Source organism: Geospiza fortis, unplaced genomic scaffold (assembly GCF_000277835.1).
Source record: "Geospiza fortis unplaced genomic scaffold, GeoFor_1.0 scaffold456, whole genome shotgun sequence".
Lineage (NCBI taxonomy): Eukaryota > Metazoa > Chordata > Aves > Passeriformes > Thraupidae > Geospiza > Geospiza fortis.
In genome coordinates, this window is record NW_005054462.1 from 836,556 (window position 1) to 862,021 (window position 25,466).

At 42.6% G+C, this 25,466-nt stretch overlaps 1 protein-coding gene across 1 annotated transcript in view; it reads right to left on the bottom strand.

Annotated features, from left to right (window-relative positions):
* The window catches only part of KANK1 (KN motif and ankyrin repeat domains 1), a 117,340-nt gene that overhangs the window by 28,545 nt on the left and 63,329 nt on the right, over positions 1-25,466 (bottom strand). The window contains exon 3 of the mRNA XM_031062769.1: positions 21,191-21,307. Within this exon, the coding sequence (XP_030918629.1) occupies positions 21,191-21,227 (37 nt within the window). The 5' untranslated portion in view covers positions 21,228-21,307. The remainder of the gene's footprint in view (positions 1-21,190; positions 21,308-25,466) is intronic.

Genomic DNA, 25,466 nt, shown 5'->3' on the forward strand with positions numbered 1-25,466 from the left:
GGGTGGGGAGCTCCTGAGCTCCTGTTTTTCCACTCTCCTTGGCATACTTAGGAAAAGCTTAACCTGCAAACAGTGTAAGGCTTTCATGGCATGCTTTTGGCTACTACAGGACATCCCGAGCTATAGAGGAGGACGCTGCTCAGAAGAGCCTATCATCCACGGTTCGGGAAGAGAATAGCATGGAGGCACAGACACAGGCACGCACATGTCAGAGCCACAGCACTGGGGCCGGCCAGGTCACCTTAGTACCTCGGTTCTGCAGTGTAGACAGACGGTTCGACAGACACAAACAACCCCCCCAGACCACATGTTTCTGCTGAAAGACCAGACTGTCAGTGTGGTGTGATATTTACTTACAGATACACCCAAAATAGCCATGTAAATACCACTGGAAGCAAAAATACATGCATACAAAAACACTTCAGACACATGAGGACACACAGCTCAGTGCTGTCCAGTAGGACTGCCTCAATGTCAGGCAGGGGAACAATCTCCAGGACTCCCACTGCCATGGAGAGAATGAGAGCAAATTCTCTAAATTACTCCTCTTCCTCCCTGAAGTCAGTATTCTGTTCCCAGATTCTCATGCTAGCTCCATTCCCTGCAGAAAAACTCTCCACACCCCAACACCTCCACACCCTAGGTCGGTCCTGCCTGTACCCTAGGTTTGTGCCCCCTCTCTCCTTGACCCTCACTCCCTGTACCCTTCTGAATTCTTTTTGCCTTCTCCTCATACTTTGTATTACTCAACCATTTTCTCCCTGTATTTCTTACATCCATTTGCTTGCACCAATTATAGACCAAAATCTGGTTATACTCGCACCCCTCATCTCAGGTTTGGTTCTAGTCACTTTACCCTGCCCATGTAAATTCAAGCTCCATCAGTTTTACCTGTTGTCCCATTTCCCCCAGTTCCTTTCCTTTGCTTGTCTTGGTCCTTGTCCTCCTACCCAGCAACATCTCTGATTTTCCTATCACTACACCAGTGAAGTCAAACAATTTTTCTAAACTGTCCTTGGGCACAATGCGTAAGCATTGGATGCGGGAAGGAAGAACAGACTCTTCCTCTGTGAAGGACTTAGGACTTAAGAATTAATGCATATTTGGAAAAATATTCATAAAACCTCTAAAAAGATATGCAAATCTCATGTTCAGTCATGGGAGTCAAATCTCTCATGTATTTTGTTCTTCATGGAATTAAGATTGCTCAACAGAAACCTATAAATAATAAATAGTAAAAGAGAAACAACCACTCTGACGCTGAATCCCTCACTAAACTACTCTACAACACGTGCAGACAGCTTAGTGTCTTCACAGTGGAATCTCTCTGTCCTCAGCTTAAGCTGGCAGCACTGCCAGGATGCAATTTGTTTGTGCCTGGAGCCGAGTGCCTGCTGCTTCTTCTTCAAACAGCACAGTGAGCATTCCGCCCATGCGATCCCAGTATTGTCAGCTGACCCCTGGAGAACTTCTTGGTACGTTAAGACAAAAGGGGATCAGGCATGCAATCCACTACCACCACCAGCACAACACTGATGCAGCTTGCAGGAGCTGTGCCAAGCCTTTGTGCATTTTGTTGTCTCAGAGAAAAGTCAAAATGGGTGTGCCTGCTAAACATGAAAGAAAACAAAATGGATGGCTGTTTTGAAGCAATAAAAATGGTTTTGTTGGTTCCAAAAGGGGAAAAATCTAATAAAAATAAAATTAATAAATACCTGGTAAGGATGCAGCCTTTTCAGCCCTCAGGTTGTGGATGAACCATGGATACATTCACTTCCTAAGCTGTGGTGGGTGAGTAGCAAACGCTACAGCAGCAGCTACCCCAGATTAACCTCAGTGTCCCTTCATGCCCAAAGACCTCAAGTGAGCCAAAGATTCCTATGCCCACACACACAGAAGTATTGCAGCAAACACCACACAGTACAAACACTCTTGTTAGGCTCCTTGTCTCATCCTTCGCCAGTTAATCATGGACATTGGTGAAGTTAGAACTATTCCCTAGCCTCTGTAGTATATCAGGCAAGTATTAATCACAGGTGCAGATGCACAAACACATACACTTTTGTCTGTACAAATGCTGCAGACACTCTTCTTTTCATAGAAAAGGAAGGTTGGAAAAGACCTTTAAGATCATCAAATCCAAATGCAATGAGACACAAACACACCATGTTTTAAAGCCAGTACCAGTGAAGCAGAACACTCTGTGAAGCATAGAGACCTCGTTGTGGTACTGTCATTATTAATGCATTTCTCCAGAAGTACACAAAGCCTTCATTTCCCTCTCCTGCCACAGGATAACCATGGGCAGGACACAAGTGGCATTTAAAAAATGTACTCCTCACTTTCTGTACCACCGGGACTGACTCTGTCCAAACATTCCAGTTTTGCCAACTTCTATTAAATTACATCCTATCCACTGCACTACACAAGAACATCAGTATATTAAAACATTGAGTCAGCTCTATCTGATCCACACTAATCGTGGCAGCTTTCAGACCAGGAGAACTGGAAAAAGAATATAATATTTAGTTTCTGTGACACAAGACTTCTCAGGAAGACAAAAGCAAGGGAAATGTGGACACACATTGGGTTTTGGTTCTGCATGCAAGAAAACCTTTATTGTAGAGCTGACTTGGAGGGTCCAAGAAGAGCAAACAGAAGATGTATTTCCAACACTGAAAGTCTGAGGTGCCTTGAAAAATACAGATATCATATGTTGAGCCTGCTCTCCCCATCTGGTTATGATATCTGCTCTAACGCATTTTTATCATGGATTTGATCATTACTAAAGTAGTATTTTTCACTGAAATATTGTTATGAATAACAGTCTCCTTCCAGAGTTGTGGCTTAAGACAATTCATAAAGAATGTTGCAAAGAAAAAAAATGCAGAAGCAATAGTTGGCATAAATGGAATCAATCAGTATTTTTATATGCTCAACTTCAATTTGAAAGTTTATCTGGGCCAGGAAAGGGAATTAAAAAAGAAAAGTTCTGACTTTTTGATTCCTTACTACAACAGAGAATAAATTGGTGAATTTTCCCCTTCCCCCCACCTCCAAAATACTACTTTCGTTCTTTTATTTTTCTTCACTTTACTATATATAAACATCGGTCTCACCTTCTGAAAAGATCCAAGATCCAAAACTCATGAGGCCAAGCACTTACAAAACAAAACAAAACAAAACAAAACAAAACAAAAAAAGGAAAAAAAAAGAGCAAAACTGAATATTTGACCATTTTTCTTTCATTCACCTTTTAAGTGTTGGGATTTGAATATAAGTTAAACAAAACCACAATAAAACCTCTTGGAAAATAGACCTTGACTTTCACACTCATTTTGTCAGTTTTCTCTTGGCTAGCGATATACAGGAGACACCATGAAACTACTTGCTCCCCAGCAGTTCAATCTAGGTCTCTATTGTTTTCAAAAGTGCTGGTGGGGAAAAGTCCAAAAACAAAACAGTTGACCTAAAAGTTCTGGTTTTTTTTTTATTCCAAGAATCTAGAGAGAAAAACTTACAGAAACAGCAAATAATTTCTGTACTTTTCCAGACACAGCAGGAGCATCAACTGTTTTATTTTCTCTTTGCAGTTAAAGCAGAAAGTGGCAATGTGAAGCACACCACAGGTGTGGAGTACACACTGCCCCAGCAGGCTGCTCATCTTCTGTAAGGAGGAAAGGCATGGCAAGCCAGCAAGCTGCTCATGATCATACCCTGGGGCTGGGTGCTGGCCTCAGCCACCCTGCCTGCAGCACAAGGCTGTGGTGCTGGGATGGCCCAGCTCTGCTTGTACAAGTACACTGCACAACTGCACAACTGCCCAGAATGCTACACTGTACTGTGGGTGTGGCTGATAACACCTTCCTCTCCTTTTCTGCCATGGAAAACCAACCAATAAATACCACCTTGTAAGGAAGGTAGGCTGTTTTGCTCATACTCAGCAACAATTATGCTCTAAGCAAATGTGATTTAACTCCTGATGCACGTGATACTGTTGGGAATGGGGTACTACAGTCCAAACCAGAGCTCCCCAACCAGAACGGACCTGCTACCAAACACACACTTAGAGGGATGGAGGATTCTCCTGTTACAGAGGAGCATTTACTGCACATTTTACCAAACAAATAAATCTCTGGTGTAAAATGCATGCTGCAAATTTAATTTGAAAAAAAATGAGAAGCAGAAAACTGGGAAAACACTTATTAGATTACTTTTCAAAATTTATGTGCCAATACCCCAGCTGGAGAGCTGACTTTTAAATCTGACATCTAAATACTCAGTGCTTAGGGAGGGGGTTGTAATCAGAAAACGGAGGATAGCAACTTCCCTGATAATAACAGAGAAGGGGTGAAGCTGTATAGTATTTATATGGGTTTTATTTCACAATGTAGATGCTCCAGCTCAGGTATTTGCAGTGGTTACGCTGCAGAAATGTGAATTAAGTCAATTCAGAATACAGTCAATTCTTAAGGTACAGAGATGTAGTACCTTAAGTCAATGAACATAAGCAGCATCAGTTGAAAAGAGACGGTTCAGATGGCTACAGTGTTTTGCTTGCTCTGGGAACAAACACCAGGGCACTGGGCTAAGATGGCCCATTTACCATGTAACTTTGGTAAAAGAAGGAATTTAAAGAATTTATCTGCTCGTTTAATACCATGCCGGTTTCTAGAAATAGGATGATTACAGCAACAGGAAAATAAATAATCACAGCCACAATGCAAGTAACATTAAAAGCATCACTACATGTCCTCATAGAAAGTGCCTCCAGCTTTCTTGCAGGCCCCCCTGTATGTGCTCAGAATGTTGCTGGAAGGTCTCCCTGGAGGTTTCACTTCTCCAGGCTGAGCAACTCACACTTTCTCAGCCTGTCTTCACAGGAGAGATGATCCAGCCCTCTGATCATCTTAATGACCATCCTCTGAACTCACTCCAGCAGGTCCACATGCCTCTTATGCTGGGGGATCCACACCTGGACACAGTATTCCAGGTGGGGTCTCACAAGTGTAGAGAAAAGGGGGAGAATGGCCTCCCTTGACCTGTTGGTCACACTTCTATGGATGCAGCCCAAGATACAATTGGTTTTCTGGGCTGCAAATACACTGGGTTGCTGGGTTATTTAAAGCTTCTTGTCAAACAACATCCCCAAGTCCGTCTCCCTGAGGCTGCTCTCAGTCCATTCTCTGCTCAGCCTGTATTTGTGCTCAGGATTGCCCCGACACAGAACCTTACACTTGGCCTTGCTGTACTTGAGGACACAGGCCCACCTCTCAAGCCTGTCAGTCCTTCTGGATAGCATCCCTGCTCCCCGGACTGTTGGCCACACTACATGACCTGGTATCCCTGGCAAATGTGCTGAAGGTGCTGCCACTGATCATGTCACCAATAAAGACATTAAACAGTGCCAGTCCCATTACTGAGCCTGGAGGGGGTGTCACTAATCTTCATTTGGACATTGAGTTGTTGAGTACAACTCTTTGACTGCAGGCATACAGTCTATTCTTTATACATCTATCAAATCCATGTGTCTCTGGTTTAGAAAGGTGAGACAGTGTCAAATACTTTCCATAAATCCAGGTAGATAATATTGGATCTTCGATATTCCCTCATCCCACCATCCACTGTCACCCCACCACGGAAGGCCCCCACATTTGTTGGGCATGGCGTGCCCTCAGTGAAGCCATGTTGGCTGTCAGCAAACACCTCCTTATTTTTCATGTACATAATTTTCAGGAGGATCTCCTCCATGATCTCACCTGGCACTGAAGTGAGGCTGTCTGGCCAACGCTTGCTTTGGTACTGGTGATCAGATGGGTGCACTGATCTGGATGTCCCACCGTCACCCCCTCCTCAGGGCTCAATTCCTCAACCACAGAACTATTTCTTAACCTTGCAGAGGTTAAGAAGAGACTCTAGCTTTTATTCTTCTCTTTGGTACATGCTTACCAGCTACGACAGAGCATTTTGGTGTCACATAGAAAATGCTCAGAATGCTTACCAGCCAGCTAATCAAAGGAGTTTATATGTAGCAAATAGCCCTTTTGGTGTTGGAACAGGGTCTTTTTCAAGGTCACATTACCCATTTTTACACTGTTAAGTGTTTTCTTTCACATGGTACAAAAAGACTTAGCTACAGAATTTATATCTGAACATCATATACCCACAGCTAAAAGTTATTTTTGTGAGCTGAAAGCAAAAACCACCTTCCAAAAACACACCTCTTAACCTCTCTAGACCTTTTAATGTCTAAAACTTTTACTTCTAGGATCTGTGAACTGAAAACTTGCAGTTCAAACAAAAGTTAATTTAAACTAGAAAATACATACTATAAGAAAGTTGTGCAAATTAATTAATCCTGAATAGTTATTTTTTAAGAGAAATATGTTCCTGGGGAAGTAAAAAGCACAATCATCTTAAGAGCGATTGCAAAATGCCCCCCTATTGAAACTCACAAAATCTGCTTTATATTATTGACAACTCCTTTATTTGAGGCTGATAATAAATCTACTTTTTAACATGGAATAACTCAATATCTGTCAGTTTTGTGTTGGAACATCTTGTGTGTGCACCACCTCAAGGCCATTAACCACAAAAAATAAGAGGCTTGCCTGTTTTGCCTCCATCCCAGTTTCTGACTCAGAGGTCCCAAGGGCAGTGAGTGGCAGGAAGCAGGGCATGGGTGGGAAAGGACACAGTCATGAGCTTAGTCTGCTAAGAGCCCCACCAGCAGCAAGGAAGAGCAGAGCAGAAACCATGGTGGTGACTGCTCCTGTTACCAATGCACTGCCAGCTCTGGACAGAAACAATTGGGAAAAGTGGCTACTTTGGCTAATTGCTGTTGCAATTCCACCTGTGGGATGAGCTGTGGCTTTGAGCATGACCAGCAGGTCCACTGTCAGGCAAGTCAGAAACAGCCTTAGTTGCATTTCACTGATGTGCTTCTCACATCATCCTCCACCAATGCCCCATTAATGTCAAGCAATGTAACTGAGAAAGAAACACCCTGTATTACATTGAAAGCAAGTGATGAACACGAGGTTGACTCCCAGTGTTGGTGAAGCACCTTGCTGTCCTCTGTGACGCAGGAGAAACCCCATGGCTCCCCCACCTCCCTTGCCAGCCCTTGAAAATATGGCACACCTGCCCCACTCTTCCAACAGTACATCATCCCCTGTTGCTTCAGTATCACAGTAAAAGTGACAAGTGAAGTCCAGGACTTGAATCCACATAGTAGGTTGGGCTTCACAATACTGAGGTAAAAGGCTGGTAAAGCAAAAACCCCCAAATATTTTTCTTCCTTTCTTATTTATCCAAATCATCTCCCCAAAGAAGTCATGGATGTAAGCAGGGTGTTTGCCTGAAAACATCTTTTAACACAAAGGGGCATCAGTGTTACCTGCTGAAGCACAAGCTGTATTCCCTTTCTATCCAAGAACAACTGAATCACAAACCGAAAATATTTAGATTTATAATGCCATTACCCTTCTGTGCTTATAAATCTCTGAAGAGGTGAGAAGTGGAGAACAGATACATAGGGCTATTGTAACAGGAATAACCATCAGAAAAGAACCTGGACTCCTGGGATATAAACCTGCTGTGGAGTATTAAAACTGATTTACAGTTTCAGTTTTGTCTTACAGCTGTGCACAGAGTGGAAAAAATGGAAGAATTGTCTTCTGCAAGAATGGTTCAACAAATATTTGTTTTTATGAGTCCTGGAAGGACATTATTTTGTCATATGCTTGCCTCCATAAGAAATATGGTTTATGCTGCATAATCAGTATGATATTTCAAACACTGGGAATTGTTTCCTCCTCCCCTTCTTTATATTAATCTAGTACTGATTCCTTCTATGAGATGTGTATTGCTTTCCCAGCTTCAAAAGCCTAAGCGATTTGCATTTGCCAAAAAAAATTAAAGCTTTTCCTTTGCATTTAAACTAGTTCAGAACAACAAACTGATTTTCTGAAAAAAGTTTAAAAATAACTAAAACCAGTGGTTTATAATTGAAAGTCTATGAAAAATACTCAAAATTACCAGCTTTGAGGGCAACAGCTACCTTTCTGCTTTTGAAGTGATGCTTTGCAGCTATAGGTGCACAGTCCCACTCCCTTCTCTAGAGCTTTCACAACACTGATCTTCCATGAGAAAACCTGAACTTTTTGAAGGAAACAAACTACTGTGTATATAGGGACGAAAACACAGAGGCTACCAGAGGTGCCTGAAACCTCAAGTGCAAAGTCCCTTCAGATGGCAGCACTTGTAAGACAACCCGACTAACCCAGCACCACTAAAAACATGAAAAAACCCCTCTACCCGTCCCAACTTAATATCCTGTCAGAACATCAGGGGTTGGTTTTAGCAGAGCCAGCCCCTCACCCAGGCCCATTCGAGGGTCTCACTCACCAATCCATGAGAAGCAAACCCCTGGATGTTAACGTGCTCCGTTTTTCAGCAAATTAAGGCTGAAGCACACTTTCCTTTGCCTTAAAGGGACTGCATAGTCCTGACACATCAGCAGGCAGGGAGCCCAGTGGTTGCTACAGAGCATTTATTTATACTCATTTGGAATTTCCTGAGACAGTCCCAGCCCGGCAGCCAGCCCAGCCCAGCGCCAGCGGTTTCCTTCACAGCACTTCACATGCAGTGCACTTCACGTGCACTCTGGTACCCCAAGGGTTAAAATACATGAAATTGGTAGCAGGACAAAGGAACTCTACCAAGTGATACACTAAAATGATGTCGGGTTCCTGTGGGGTTTTTTTTTGTTGTTGTTTTTTTTTAATGTGGGTTTTTGGTGGTGGGGGGACAGGGGTTGGTGTTGTTTTTTTTGGTTTTGGTGGTTTTTTTTTCCTGAAGAAGACAGATGTAATTCCCAAAAGGGAATTTTCATTTCAGGTCACTTCTCTTCCACCCTGTGCTCTCCCTTCCTCCCCAGGCCTTTCACCCCCACTCACCTCTCATTTCTCACTCCCACATGTGGACTGAGCGCACAGAAAGTTCATTGATATATTTTGGGCAGAACAATTACCCTTGTTGTAACCACCACTGCTTGCAATTTTGTCTGTGTTACATTCAATCCTGTTTTATTTATGCTTCTCATATGCAGGTTATAATTTGAGGGATAAAAATAAAACTTTTAGTATATGTTTTCTTTTTTTTTCTGGAACACATCCAAAATATGCAAGATATCCTTCATGTTAGTAACAGCACTTTGAAAACAACGCACCATTTTTCCATATTCAATTTTCTTGTTTCCACCAAGTATTAACTCAAGTAAGGGTAACTGGAATTCTAGATGCAAGAAGACCCACTTCTCAGCATCATAAAAAGAGCCTCAAAAGCCTCAGCTCCATCTCTCTTCACCTCTACTTAAAACAGTTGCTCTTAAAAGGTGACGGACTCATTTAACAAGGGCAAAGGTCCTAAGACTTCACAGGACTAAAGGAAAATAACTTTATTTTCATGTTTTCCATGCAGATTCTCAAGAACAGTTAAAAATAAAAAGCGAGGGGGAACATAAATTCTCAAAACAATTTCCAAGTTCATTGCAGACTGGAAGAGCTGTGCTTCAAACAGAAGCAGGATCTTGTGCTGAATTGGCAGGAGCAAGGTCCAAGTCCTCTGCAATACCTTCAGCTAAAATTGCAGACTTCCAATAAAAGTGTTTCCTGAATGTCTTGATAGTTTCAGTGGTATTTAATATGAAGCAAAGTAATATACAATACTTCCAGGCATCAGCTTTTGGACTCTAAAGTAGATTCTGCCCTCTAGGTAATTTAAAATTATTTCCTTGAATTACAGGTCATTGATGTATCCAGTATAAACCATGAGCTCACAAAATAACTCTGAAGAACCCAACTTGTTTCATCTATGGACCACAAAGGTATTGAATTTTAAATGAACTGGGTTTGGTCTGTGCTCTAACAACCCCATGCATGAAGAAAAGCAGCTTTCCACAAAATTATTTGGGAACAGTTCCTAACCATGGTTTGAAGCTTCTGCCAGAAGACAGAAAAACTCTAGGGCAGCTGACATTCAACCCATGTTTTCAATTCAGGAAAAAAAGGAAAAATTCAGCCCTTGAAACACTGCCTGGCCTGCAGCCACCACTTTGTGCTTGCTGCTTTTTAAGCCTTATCTTTCAACCAGCCAGGTGAGAATAAGCAGTGTAAGGCAGGATTGTGCGTTAGTGCGTTAGTGGTGGGCATCTCTAGCTCCATCAGCAGGGGAGATCATCGAAATAGCCATGTAGTTTTCTGTTGTGAAAACAAACGTGACACTTGGAATAGGGAGGCAAAGAGAAGAGAATGGCCAGAATCCAGTTAGGATTCTGCTCAGAGAGAAAAAAAAAATCTTAACATTTTATGGTTTCATTTTTCTAAAAAAAGACAGCAATGATATCCTGTTTAGAGAAGAACAGATTTTAGCAGCTGTCTACACATGCTCCATCTGATTATCATTACTCTGCGGTTTTGAGGGTTTGACATTTGAACAGGCACTTCATCAAGCCATGCACCTTGAGGTCACTGTCCTCAAAACTCTGTTACTCGGCAGGCTGAAAAAGATCTCATGAGTCCATATAATAACCCTAAGTGTGTATCAGCACATCAGCCCTTGTCCAGCAATTCAAATATGGAGGCACCAGTTAAACCTAAAGGCAAAGAGCATATACATATTTATTTTCTTGGCCTTTGAGACAATTAAAATGTCAAATAAACTCATTCAGCTACTGTTTGCAGTAGAGACAAAACTGAGGTCAGAGCACAGCTCCCCAGCAACCAAAAAACCTGACTTGGTCTGAAGCAGAGGGAATGTAAGGTTTGGTGCATGGGCAGCCATCCAGCTGATAAATTCTTATCTAAAAAGCAGGTTATTTCACACCCCTTTTGAAAACAAAAGGCAGAGAGAGAGCACAATGGATCTGTGAAAGGCGATGGATGAAACACAGCTCTTTAAAATATATGCCTCCATCAGACCATTTCCTCAGCAATGGTGTGGCTCTGCTTGGAAAGAATGAAATAATCTGCCTGATTACAGAGATCCAGTTCAGGGGAGAACAGAGCTTGGCCATACCCACTACTGTCAGGTTTTTGTTCCTATCCCCAAAAACACCTGCTGCATTTTGATGCAGATTGGATATGGGGTTCTTCTAGATTTTAATTTGTGAGAGAATGGGCACGTGCTATTCTGGTTTTTTTTTCTTTACAGCCTTCCAGAATTTGCCAGCTGGTTTCCACAGAATGATTTAAAACCTGCTAGCCATTGAGGTCAGACATGAAACTGATCTGACCAGCCATCTCCTCTCTAGCAGATGCCTCTGGAAGAGCATAAGAAGCAAGCAAACATACTTCTTCCCTTGGTGTACAGAAACCTGCAACTCAGAGACTTCCCAACCTGGGGTGGTCCAGGATGGGTTTTAAGTCACAGCATCAAATATATGTTTTCAGGTGCAACTGATAAATGCTCCCCATATTATTGTTAAGTGTCCATCTAGTTTGGAATCACACAGAATGAACTTCAACTACTTGGCATTTTGTGTATCCTCAGGTAAGTAATGCCAATGTGATTGCCTGGGAAAGCTTATGGTAAGAAGTTTTGCTGTGGGAGCAAGTAGACAATTCCAGCCTTCATATCTGGTGATTTTTTTTCTTAGAATCATAGAATCACAGAAATTTTTAGGTTGGAAAAGACCTTTATGATCATCAACTATTAACTCAACACTTCCATGTTCACTACTAGAACATGTCTGTTCCCAAGCACTGCATGTACGGATCTTTTAAACACCTTCAGAGATGGTGTTTCCACCACTTCCCTGAGAAGCCTGTTCCAAACTTGGCAACCATTTTGGTGAAGAATTCCTATCCAACCTTCCCCGGCACAACTAGAGGCCTTTGCCTCACATCCAGTCACTTGTTGCGTAGGAGAAGAGGCTGACCCCCACCTGGCTACACACTCCTTTCTGGCAGTTGTAGAGAGTGATATTGTCCTCCTGAGCCTCCTTTTTTCCAGGCTAAACACCCCCAGCTCCCTTAGCTGCTCCTCGAACAACTTGTGTTCCAGACCCTTCCCCAGCTCCACTGCTGTTTCTCTGGTCTCCCTCCAGCACCACCATATCCTTCTTGGAGTGAGGGGCCCAAAACTGAGCACAGGATTTGAGGTGCAGCCTCACCAGTGCCCAGTACAGGGGACAACCCCTGCCCTGCTCCTGCTGGCCACACTGTTGCTGGCACAGGCCAGGATGCCATTGGCCTTCTTGGCCACCTGGGCACTGCTGGCTCATGCTCAGCTGCTGTCACCAGCACCCCCAGGTCCTTTTCTGCTGGGCCTTCCCAGCCTCTCTGCCTCAGCCTTGTGTTGGTGCTGCCTGCGGCTGTTGTCCAGACCCCTCTGCAGAGCCTTCCTGCCCTCCAGCAGTTCAACATTTCTGCTGGAGTTGGTGTTGTCTCTAAATTGCATGAAAGTGCCCTTGATATGCCCTCATCCAGATCATCCATAAAGACCTCAAACAGAACTGGCCCCAGTACTGAGCCCTGGGGAACACCACTGGTGACCAGCCACCAGCTGGATGTAACTCCATCTATCAGCATCCTCCAACTTGAGGCCTTGCCATCCAGATGGTTTTTTACCAAGTGAGCAGTGGGTAAAGCCACTGAGCCATGAGCAGCCTATTTCTCCAGGAGAATGCTGTGGGAAACAGTGTCAAAGCCTTACATAGTCCTGGCAGAAACATCCACAACCTTTCCCTCATCCACTAAGCAAGTGACCTTGTCAGAGGAGGAGATCAGGTCAGTTTACCAGGACATCACAAGTGGCAGGATTGACGATGGACAGTAAAGCTGGACTGGATGAAGAGATGCTACACACAGTTTCACAGACAGATGTCTCTCCTGCTGCTGTGGTGGTGACTTGTTCTGTGGGCTGAAATGGGATGGCTGAGCCACATTTATGTTTGCAGAGCTGTAGTCTTACAACTTTTCTCCGTAAAGGGACAGGTAAGTAATTTTCTCGAAATTGTCAACATTGCATTTTCCAGAGCACTGAAAATGAGGAAGCAGAGGCAGAGGAAGGTTGGGTATCAGTCTACACTCTTCAGGGTACAGACTTGGAGAAGTCCCTTTGCATCCCTGAGGAGAGCTGGGGAGAAACCAAGCACTGGAAAAAGGCACTGAGTATTAGGGAGCAAAAAGGGAAGGACAAGCATCCTGGATGGCAGACACAGTATCTGAAAGAGAGGAAGGGAACAGGGCTGTAACTAATGATGATGAGGGAGAATGGTGAAAGTGTAAAGGGTGATGCAGTGGGTGCACAGCCATGTAAGCACACTCGGGTCCTGACAATCTTACAAGCTATAAAACAGCCATCTGTCTCCACATACAAAAAACAGACAACAGGAGCAGAAGAGAAGAGAATGATTCTAGACATGAATACCTTTTTTAACTTTGTAACTTAAGATATGGAAAAAGATATCTAAAATTAAAGAATCTGCTGGAGGGAGGGGAGAAGAGAAAAGGGGGAGAAAGGACTTAGCCTTGGGCTTACTGAAGTAAAAGAACCTGGTGACATTTGCAAGTCCTTGAAACCTGACTGCCCTGATCTTACCTTTATGCTTGTATCACATGCAAATATTAGTCCACTTTTTTCAACCATGGCCATGTGCTTCACTTTATTTTCTTGCACTGTACTGTTCTTTTTTTGAAAGCTGCACATTTTAGATTTACGAAGCAGTGTACATGAAGTGTTAAAAATTGACCTATTTACTAGTATTAGACCTGAAATTCCAGTAACAGCAGCAGAGTTGCACAAGTGTTTCCTTTCTATTACTTGATCTGCAAACCATATGACAGTGCTCCAGGCAGAGAGGCTGGTTGTGTGGAGCAAGGGTAGGGAAGGGGCTAGGAGTACACCAACATGCCCCTCAGCAGTAAGAGACTGCTCCAGACAAGGGATGTCTGGTTTACATAGGGAGTACAGTCTGCTCCCAATTATCAGGTAATTTGATCCACATCCTAATCTGACCAAACCTTCAAACTCAGATATTAAAAAGTCTGTGTCCCCTGTCTCCCCTCTCCTGATCCCTGCAGCTTTCAAACATATACAGAAGGGCAAAACTATCACAGACAGGCCCTTATATGTTGAAGGAAATCAACATACTGTTATAAAGAAAAAAGATACAAGAATATGTTAAGAACAAATAAGAGACTGAGAATATGCTCTAAAGAGTTTTAGAGAGATAGGGAGCAGAAGAGCCCTTTTTAGACCTGGTTGATCTGCTAATTCCCCCCAGACACCCCAACCTATATCCCACAGCAGAGGTCAACCACTGCTTTCCACCAATGTGGTAAGTGTAATTTCTGGATGAAATCAGAGGAGGGGATGACAGAAATAAAAAGAGGAGGATAGACACAAGCATGCTGCTGTCCCAAAGCTCAGAGCTGGTGACACTGGGACATCCTGGCAGGAATAGTACTCTGCTACCAAGGGGAGTCATGTTACCAGAGGAAGGAAATGGAGATACAGCAGCAATGCCAACGTGGGAAGTCCAAGTGCTCCCTCAGCCCCTAAAAGTGCTGTGGAAACATTATACAGGAAGGGCTGCCCTTCTGTCATCTCCAATACAAAGCCTTACAAATAGCTCAAAAGAGGGGGAGGAGAGAGGTGGCCACTACAAGAAGCTTCTCAAGGACTTCTGCTCCAGTAGTAACCCTTTTGTAAGGAACATGTCTAAATGCAGGCACTCACGTGTTTACAAACAGAAGGACAAGCAACTGTCATCAGGCTATTTTCATCCAAGTAATTTTCCTGAGGGACCATGTACTTTTAAAGTGAATAAAATATCTTCCCTTCCCACAGGGAGGAGATTCATATGCATTACTCATTAAATGCTTTTTAAATGCAGAATAATCTGTGAAGTGAGGAATACTGTAGAATAGTTTTGGGGAAAATTTACTGAGTTGTGTGTCTTATAAGTGGGGAAAGGCAGACAATGAAGAGAGAATAATTTTTCAGGTCTGGAAAATGTTTATTCTTGGTGTTTTTCCTGTGACAGGTGCCTGTCCTGTTTCTGGTGCTTGCTCCTTACCCTCACCCCAGCTGCCACCAGACAGTGCAAACCAGTCACTTCCACCATGAGAACTTGGGGGTTTTATCACTGTTAATCTCCAGTTCAGTAAGGCTGCATGGTACCACAAGCAGCAATATGTGCCTGATGAGTCCCTAGAAAACCTTAAAATACAAGGTGAGCACCCTTAGCTGCCTCCCAGGGTGTAAAGGACGTGTATTTCCACAGGGAGCAGCAGCAGGTCACAGGAGAACGTTCAGGTGCTGCCCACACAAGTGTATCACAACATCCCAGAGAAGGAAAGCCTGCATTGCCCCATGAGCAAGCTTTCATCAGAGAGAATGAACACAGTCCTCTGCCTAGGTGAGATGTAAGAATCTGAGCAGTTCCAGAAAGTAATCCAGAACAAGACACAACTGCAGTAATCTCTGACAAAAAGACAGATCAATTAAACCTCTTCTTTTTCTCAAGGCCACTTTGTCCTCCTGCAGAGCATCAGCATCTGCATATCATTGTTTTGTATCTTGGGCCATCTCTTTCCCATCGCATGCAATCTCCATTTCTAAGGATTGGGCTATCCAGAGCACACTCCTACGTCCCCAGCTTCCAATGATGCTGTATTTAAGGTATTCTTTCTAACTTCTTCCTGATGCCTACCTTTCCACCAGAATCCAAAATCAGACCTGCAGCATGTTCTTTGGGCAACAACTCCTGAGTAAAAGAAGATATGTGGTCCCTGGCCCTCTGCAGTCTCACAAAGGCCTTTAAGTTGGGCAAATGCAAGTCAGTGAATTTTTAAGCTTTCTGCTGCAGAGGTAAATGCATCCTTGGATTACAGTCATCAACTAGTAGTTGCAGAAGCAATTATTAATTCAAGTAAAAAGATGCATTCACTGTGAGATCACGTGCTTCAGCTCCAGCCATCTGTCCTTAAGGCAAATCTGGCATCAGTGAATGTACTACAGCACACTGATGAAAATTTTGATATGACTTGTGATAGAGATTATGTGAAATCACTGGAGGCTCACTCACTCTTCTCCCCACAGATTTCAGGGTCCCACCCTAGCTTGTTTTTAAATACTGGGCACCACCAGAGTGACTCACAGGATCACTTGTGGGTGAGGCTCCTGCTGGATCCCAGTGACAGCTGTCTGCCCATCCCAAAAGCTCAAGACTGCAGGCCAATGGAGCAGGCTCTCCTGATGGCAAGAGCCTTTCACCAGCTACTAAAACATGCACTTGGGCATACACCCATCTCCATTAATACTGAAAATTATTGGAAACGGGCTTGGAGCAGGGAGCATGGTAGGGGAGGAATAGGTTTAAATAGTCTGTCACCACACATTCCTGACTCAAACAAATTGTCCTTGCATGACTGATTAGGTAAAGAGACAAACTCTCCTGAATCCTGGTCACTTGCATCTGCTAAACAAAGTAAACTCAGAGGCTGCTGAGCGCAGAGCTTGGTGTGGCAGTAGCACTGCAGCCACGCCACAGTAACAAGGAAAGGCTCCAGCAGATGGACTACTACCTGGAAATCAAACACTTTCAACTGCTAACTCATTTGGGTGTGTAAGTTCCCAGGTGGATGGTCTGTAATGAAGAATGGTGGATATTCTGCATAAGTTAGTAACAGTGGTAATGTTCTGGTGCACACTTTCTGCTTAGACCATATTTACATCATGAGGCTAGAAATAATGCAAAATTCTGTGCATATTACCTAAAACAAATGAAGAAAATGGAATCAAAGGAGAGACTGTAAATCAAATAATACAGTAACTGAAAGAAAAGTGTGCCTACAAATCTTTGGTAAGAGTTGTTACAAATCAATGCAGAGCATGTGTATGATTAAAGCATTTGCTCTAAGTAAATGTTCTATTTACTGGCCTCAATTAAAAGGGTTAATAAGTTAACTGGGGTTTTCATAATACTTTTCAACAGTTGCTCAAGCATTTATATACCAGCAGATGGAAAACACATTTATTAAACATTTGGTCTTTGAGTCATGCTGACGTTAGTATCTCAAACAACATTAATTCAGGCAGCAGCTTTTCGTAATGGCCTCATTCTCTGACTAACTGGTGTATAGTTATAACTTTATGTAGGAGTTAAGAAAACAGCTCAGATACAAAGAAAATCTGACCAGAAGCCCACAGGGTGCTCCAGTGTAATAGTGCACATATGAAATAACTAGAGGATGCCAGGCTGCTGCAGAGGAAACAGTGGTCCAGATATGATTTGTATCTCTCATCAAAGCACCTGTGGTCCCACAACCCCGGCTTACTGCAAGGAATGGAGGTGGATGCCCAGATCAGCTGCAAGTGAAAAGAGTACACTGGGAGCAAAGACACTTGACAACTGCAGACTGGTTATCACAGCAGCAGTTCCTTGCTTTACGGGTGCACTAACAGTGAAAATGATGTTCAGGTGCTACAATGCCACTGCTTTAAGAATTGTGCAGGAATCTAAAGCATGGAGCAGAGTTAAACATGCAGGTAAACAGTTCAAATGAACATGTGCAGGATGCAGTGCTTCTGTATGTAGAAAAGCATGTTAAAAATTGAGTGGGAAAGCGTGGAAACATAAATCCATACACTAGACTGAGGAGAAGGCAGAGAAAAAAGGGAGTAAAGAAAAGAGCAGGGAAATCTCCGACCCTGCATACAGAAAATACTATGCATTTCCTTTACAGCAAAAGAAAGGGTTTGTGCAACCGCCTTGCTATACTGACCCCTGCAGACCATCCTACTCAAGAAAACTGGAAATGCTTTTTTACGTCTGTTAAGAAACAACTAACAATCCTCCAGTCTCTGGATACAGAGAATGAAGTCCTTAGGGAAGTAAAATAAAACATGTTTTTTATTATGGTTAATGACAAAACCAGTTTTTAATCCTTTATCTTTCCTAAATCTAAATCCTATATTTGTTTTGCTGCTTCCTTGTTTTCCACATCAGAATAAAGAGAATTAGACTAGTTTATTCCATGCAGTGCCTTTCAGAACATGTGTTTTGAAAAGCAAGTTTTCACAAAGAGGTTGTTAGTGAAAGGACTGAAAATCCAGCCAGAGCTATTTCCAAACTGCCCTGTAAGTTTTCTGCTTGTGCATTGTGCTTTTTGTAGCTGACTGGGAGACATTTCTACAGATATCACTACAGAAATGTTAGCAGAATGTTAAATAGATGAATTATGCATCAGTCCTAGCAAGCACAGAAGCTAACAATTACTGGAAGTTTCACCCAGCAGTTAATGGAGACACTAATACTATTTAGAGAAACAATCACCTCATTTATTTTTTCTTGTACTATGCAAAGAGAAATTAATTTGTATCCTGTACCAAACCAACTGCAGGCTCCTGATAGGGTATTTCCCAGCTCCCAAGGCAGCTTCTTGGATGACTGCACAGCATGCTATGGACTTGCACTACACTCCTTAACCCTGGTGAGTTTACTGGACTGAGCAATGAGCTCACATGCCACCAGGGAAAACTATAAACAGCTATCCAGAACCTATAACTAAACACTATCCCGCAGCTCATAAAATATAGCAAATTTTCCTGCAAGCACCAATTTATTCAGCTCTTTTCTGAGCAGACAGCAGAGCTTTGACAGCCTAGTCCAAAATCAGTAAGAAGTTACAAAAACTTCCAAATTGGATAAAAAAGAACAAATAAGCTTGCAGCCCAAAGAAATACAGTTCACTACAAGACCCCTGTGCAATGAAAAAGTGAACAGAGTAATAAAATTTTGAAGTCAGCAGCAAACAAAACTATTGACAAACAGTACTAAAGCATAAATCACAGTCTCCGTCATTTATTCACCACATTTAAGGTTAATATCTTCACTGAGATAGGCAAGAGACGGAGAAACTTATGATAGGTGCTTTCATGATAGAGTCATCACTTGCTTTGTAGTTTATCTCCTATACACACTCACTAAAATATTTATAGCAAATCTACTTCCCATAAATATCCCTTTAAAAAAAATCTCTACACAAATGCAAAATAGCTAGATCCTTTCCTGGAAACAAGTTCTAAATTCAAGCATTCCTCTACAGATTTCATCTGCAGCAGCAGTAGTCCATATAAGCTTGTACACTGAAAAAAAATTAACGAAATGGCACATAGGCATAATTATTTGATAGCGCAAGTACTCACATTCTCGAGTTAACCAAAGCAAACCACTGCTTGCTTCTTAGTCACTTCATACTTGAATGAAGCTGAACATGTGGTCAGACTTGCCAAAATATTCAAGTAACATAAATGCGGCTTAGTAGTCCCTAACAAGTCTTTCTAGTTCTTTTTCCTGCTGCTGATTGATTCAGAGGGTGCAGAAAACACCACCCCTGAAGTTTGTCTTTCCACTTGTAGAGCTCCATGCAATTAGGAAACTTGCTTCAGTACCTCCAACGCCCAGATCAGTTCCTGCTCATCCAAAGGCATTCTCTCCCAGAGAGCACAGCAGCACAACAAATCACAGGTATTTGCCACCCAATATTTTGTCTATCATGAATTGCTGAGGATTTGGAGACACGGGCGTACATAGCTGCATGTTAGAACACCGGCCTCAAGGGTTTGCAAAGCCAACAAGTCCTGACAGTATCTGCAAAATGTTGTCCAATTTAGTTCTGAATTAAATACTCGTAATTCATTACAGCGTCTTTCTATGAATAAGGGAACAAACAGCTTTATCCTGCAAGAAGCCTTGTTTGCATAACAATCCTGAAACTAAAACTTCATCTTGCACTAACAGTACAAGCATTTAGCTTATTTTAGACTTACACATCAGCCCACCAACTTTTTCAAGAGACAGTTCTACTGCAGGGAGAAAAAAGATTAGTAAAGCAATCAGTAACACTCCATGCACAATTTTTCTTTCCTTGCAAGCAGAGGACATTTTTCCGCATGACTTAAGTTAAAGGCATATTACAAATAAAAGTCAAGTTACATGGGGGGTTTAGGCAGCAAACAGCTACAGTTAAGTCAGACACCAGAGGTTTTGCAGTCCACCTTCTCAGAAGGATTGTAACTGAAGGTTACAAAAGGATATGGTTTCCATCTTAAAGAATATACTTCTAATTATATAAAAAGGGGGTGAGGGAAGGGAATCGAAATATCTTATTTCAGCAGTCTCAAGATTTAACAACATTGGTAAATTTAACCTTAAATCATCAATAGATAATAGTAATTCCAAAGACTTAATTCAACTTTCACTAGCCTTTAAGAAACACTTCTTGTTTTGCATAAACTGCACATAGTGGCACTCCATATTTCTAATATCTTGCACACAAAATGTTTTAATCCCATGCTCTAATTAGAATAATTCTACAGTGAGCACAGTGAGCAACTCACAAGCTCCTGCCATGCACTTGACATTTTCCATGTAATCCTACTGTAACAGCCTCAGCTTTAGTGGGCTAAAACTATGTTTGTGCAGTGATCAGAAGAGGAAAATATTGACATAACTGCAGGAGGAACACTGCCGCTGTGCTGTTATCAGTTGTTCTGCAATTTCTCCCCCCTCCTGACCTGCCAGCCCTCCTCAGCAACCTTTGAACATGCCAAGCAATCCACATCACAGAGTATCACACAACCAAAACAGACAGTTCAGGAAGTTCTTAAAAATAACAAAAAAGTGAACACCTCTTCAGGATATTGCTTGAGAAATGTTTTTATGCTTTGCGGAGAAGCAAGCAACAAAAATTAGACTGATCAGTAAGGGTGACGAGGAAGGGCTGGGGATTTGATGCATTAAGAGTTGGTTAATCTCACAAATTATTACAGACTCAGTGTAACAGCTTCACATGCAGTGAAGCCCTAGGCCTCCCAGAGCCCAGAGTAACCCCCCTAGAGTAAGCCCCTGTAAGTCCTTGAGAGCAGAGGACACTGCATGCTGAATGACAGAGTGCCAGCCCTTAAGTCTTCCCAAACTACTTTGCACACTATAAATTTAAAAAGTTTATTGAGGTGGGGGATGGGGGTGGGGGGGCAGAACAGATGGGCTCTGATCTACCAGGAAACTGTTTTTCAGTATTTAAAAAATACTGCCATTACTTCCTTTTCCTGCTCGCACAATGTAAGAATTCTTTTAATTAATAATCCAAAGGGGGAAGCATTCCCGTTGAGTTACCTGCAGCATTGCCGTTAGTATTTGCTGGGTAGGCCATGTTTGCTCAGTGACACATCCACAGCTAGGCTGTTTGGTGTCATGCAAATGCCATGCATCAAGTCCAACCAGACATGCAACCTGGAACAAACAAGTAAAAAGCAGTTAAAAACATGTAGTTTTAAGAAGTTAGGTACATTAAGTAGTAGTAAAGTTTCATCTTCAATGCAAATTTCAGCCCTGCACTAGCATGCTCCTCTTAAATCAGCATCCTAGCTATCACAAACCCCAAGGGTGTCCAAGTGACTGAAGCTGAACCGTGGGCTCTCTGACAACCTCCGGATCTGTCATCAGTGAGGATGTAATTAGATGAATCTGAAATTGGCCTTGGATTTTCTGGCCTGCCCTCAACGTTTTTGCAGCTGGTCTCTAAACTCCCCTGTACCACCGCAGATTCCTCATTTGCAGGCGTGTGTATGAAATTTTAGATTACCCAACATCTTGCGAAGGCAGGGTTAGAGGATTTTTTAGGTGAAGAGCACCTAAAAAAGCAGAAGCACTGTACCAGCGAGCAATTTCTGAGCTCAGATGTCCCCCTGGGGAGGTGAGGGTAGAAGCCTCAGATGCAGCCAGAGTAGGCATCCCTGCCTGACAAACCTAGACACCAACAGCTACTGTATGGAAGCCAGCAGGGTGGGGGGACCAGAGGTGGCACGGACACTGTCAGGAATAGTGTTCAGTCAGCAATAGCGGCTACAAGACCTCTCCACTGCAATTCCAGAAGCAATGGGTTCTCTGGGTGCTATGTTTTCTTCCAACCCACACATGGCAGATTGAACCAATAAGCAGCATTTGCCTGAAGTTCATGCTGCAGGTACAGAAAAAGAGCACTGTCCTCTTGGGTGGGTGGCTGCTGACATGAAGCCAGATGAGAGGCAGAGGCCAAACCAGCAGCAGTTCTGAGGTTTGCTGGCTGGCTCGGCAAAGCCAGAATTGTTGGCTCTGCAGCAGGGCTCCTGTTCCTTCTTCCCTGCCCACCTTCAGTGCAAGGGGCAGCTGATCACAGATCTCACTTCAGGGCAGAAGATCTGACTCATCTGGGGCTGCAGAGATGCCTCTTCCTGAGTCTGCTTTGAGTTTTCTACAGTCCAAACAGCATTTTATTTTGTTGACTCAGATAGGTGGAGCTTAGGCATATGAAGAACATGTTGCTTTGCTGACCACCATCTGACTTGGGCTGATAGCTCCTCAAGAAACTAGTCACATTTTTCCAATTATATTTGATTTAGCTCTGATAGTATGTGCAGGAAAGTATTTAAAAGCTAAGCAGATTAGCAAAGTAAAAGAAAATCAAGAAATTAATGAGTGCAGGCATCTTGTGAATTTGAGTCAGAGATACACTGACTGATAGAGAAGCTGGCTGTCTTTAAAATCTGACAGAGCTCCATCAAACCAGCTAACACTGCTTTGCTTTCTCCTTCAAGAACACAAATACCTTCATTTTTAGTACAGTCCTGATACCAATTTTCCAAGAATGCAGAAAGAGCTTCTTTGCAATTCCTCCTCCCCTAGCTCTGCCTTATACACTGACATTTGCCATCTCTTGTTCAGTGGAGGGCAGAGCATGAAGCTGCTATAAAGATATAAGTGAAAGGCTATGAACAGCAATATAAGGCAGGAATCCAACACAGGCCATGATGCAGAGGCCCATCACAAGATTCCTGGCCTAATGATACTTATAAAACTTCTGAAACAATGAAGCATGGCCAAAAAAAAAACCAAACCAAAAACCAAACCAAACCAAACCAAACAAAAAACAAAACAAAACAAAAACCCACACGCTTTTAGGAAAATATTAACTACTTCCTTTCAAACTGAGAGATTTTAAAGCATCACTCCCATCTCTGCTTGCTGAAGGATATAAAGTTATGCTTTAAGCTGAAGACATGCAATTTTTACTGAGTCCCAGTGAATGCTTACTGAAAAATCATCGTCAGCCTCCATGTGAAGTTCAGGATGTGTCTTGAAGCTCAGGACAGCCACTGTCTCAGGGCAGGCTGCACTTAGCAGGGTATCAATCTCTATCATTGCAACCAAGGGTAAAGGAAACTGAATTTATTTACCCACTTCTAATTTGTTCAGCATAGCTCTGTGCTGTCTCGGTAGCACTGTAACAAGAGGTATGCTTCCCTGCTTTCATTATATACATTGTACAAGGGGAGACCTGAGAGCATAGCACGCATCCAGGGACAGATGGGTGGGAGGGGATCCTGCGGGGGAGACATCTCTTTTAGGTGCACTGCAGTCCCAAGTATGAGTGGATCAACCACAAAAATGAGGCCCAACTGTGGCGTGCCTCATCATGGGTTTAAAAGTAAAATCTGTTACAGTCACCATTCTCAGGCACAATGAGGGGAGCTTCCCAATAGCAAGAAACAAATGTAATTGAGGGAAGAATTGAGACAAAGTTAATAAAAATAGTGCTGAAAATCAAAACAAGGCCTGAGATCTCCATTTTGTTGTGGCTTGAAGAGATGAAATCGACCTGGTACAAACGGCCTTGTGAGTTTGCTTCTGCCAATTTCAAAGCTATGCAGGGTCAAGTACCTCAAGCAAACTCACTTGCTGCTTCTGAGCTTAAGTGACGATTAACAAAATAATTCAGGAAGCAAATTCAGTCCAACAGATAGAAGAAAATGAAGAAAAGAAAGGAAAAAATAGGATCTAATAATTTGTTAGCTAAGTAAAATAATTGATTCCTGTATTTTTGGTATGGTAGGGTGGTTTAGATTTTTTTTGTTTTGTTTTTTGTTTGTTTATTTTATATTACATGTAGCAGGAATTGAAATTCTGTCTATTAAACAGCTCTTCAACTACAGAAAAAATCTAATCTAGCTCAGCAAACTTATGGAAGAAGGGAATTTTGCTAAAATGTGCTTTGAGCCATACATTGGGAACTGAATTCCTGAAATTGCACCAACACATACATGGATCATTTTTAGAATGGTGCCACATGCACACACCCCAGAAGCTTCATTTGGACACAAGTCTCTCATGTGGGCAAGGCACAGCAAAATATCAGAGAAGAGGAAAACTTAGTCTCTTCTACAGCAAAGCATATTCTCCAGCAGAGACATCTTACACAAGAAACTTAGTAGAGGAGCTTGTATATTCCATTCCCAAGTCTTCGGCTCTTTGCCTATGTGTTTTTACATGCTCAACCCATGCTTGCCTGTGAATACTGTGATTTACAGATCCTAGGGCAAATGCAAAACAAGCAGAGACTAGCTGTATGAAGAGTTATTGCTCAATGAAGCAGTTGTTAAAAGTGTTTTGCATTAGATATTCAAACTCTCTTCTGCCCTGAGGTTTAATAACAGAAACCTTAAACACACATGATCCTCAGTTTCTACAAACATTCATGACACCCCAGCTTTTACAGGTTTTTCCAGAATGGCAATTTTTTAGGCAGAACATAAAGCCTATGTCCTAATCCTGTCCTAGTCACAAGGGAAAAGAACCTTGCTCCTTTTTTGTGCTGCATCTTGCTAGGTCACTGACACCTATTCTGGTGTTTCAGCACCACAAGTATCTGAGTATGTATAGATCAGTTCTGGCATCCACACAGCAGAACTACAGAAATACAGAGGCCTCTAGAGGCACAGACCTTGCAGAAAATCCAGACTCACGCTTCAGTCTGATGTTTGCAGGAGACCCTTAAGATAGAGAACAGCTAAGGTTGGGTCTAAGAGCAGTTGTAGAACAGCATGTTGGCAATTAGAAGAGAACTATAACTCAGCTCTTAACCCAGAGAAGCAGTCCTGAAAGTCCTCCTGTCCAGGGCTGAGGTCACATGTGGAAATGGTGATGGGCACACACTGGTTTGTGGGATTCAAGGAAATAGATTCTGGCTTCCCAGGCAAGGAGGCTTTAGGCTAAACAGATGCATATGTAACTTTTTTCTCATGGCACACACAGACTCTTAAGAGCAAACAGTCACATCCACCACTACAAAGAAAGTCCAGATCAGCACCATATATTGAACCACTCACAGGGCAAATGTGGTTGAGACAATACAATTCTGTTGTTTAAGACCTGGATTAAAAGTGGGAGCACTGTAGGTCAGAACTGTGAAGGATCAAAAGGTATGGGCTCCCAATTGCTCAGATGGATGTAGTCAGGGAATGGTTCCAGGAGAAAAACCAGCTCTGCAATCCTATCCAGCAAGTGCAAAGTGGTGATTAAATAGGTCTAGGGTAGAACGGTTTGACAGTGCAAGCCGACCCATGAGATGCAATAC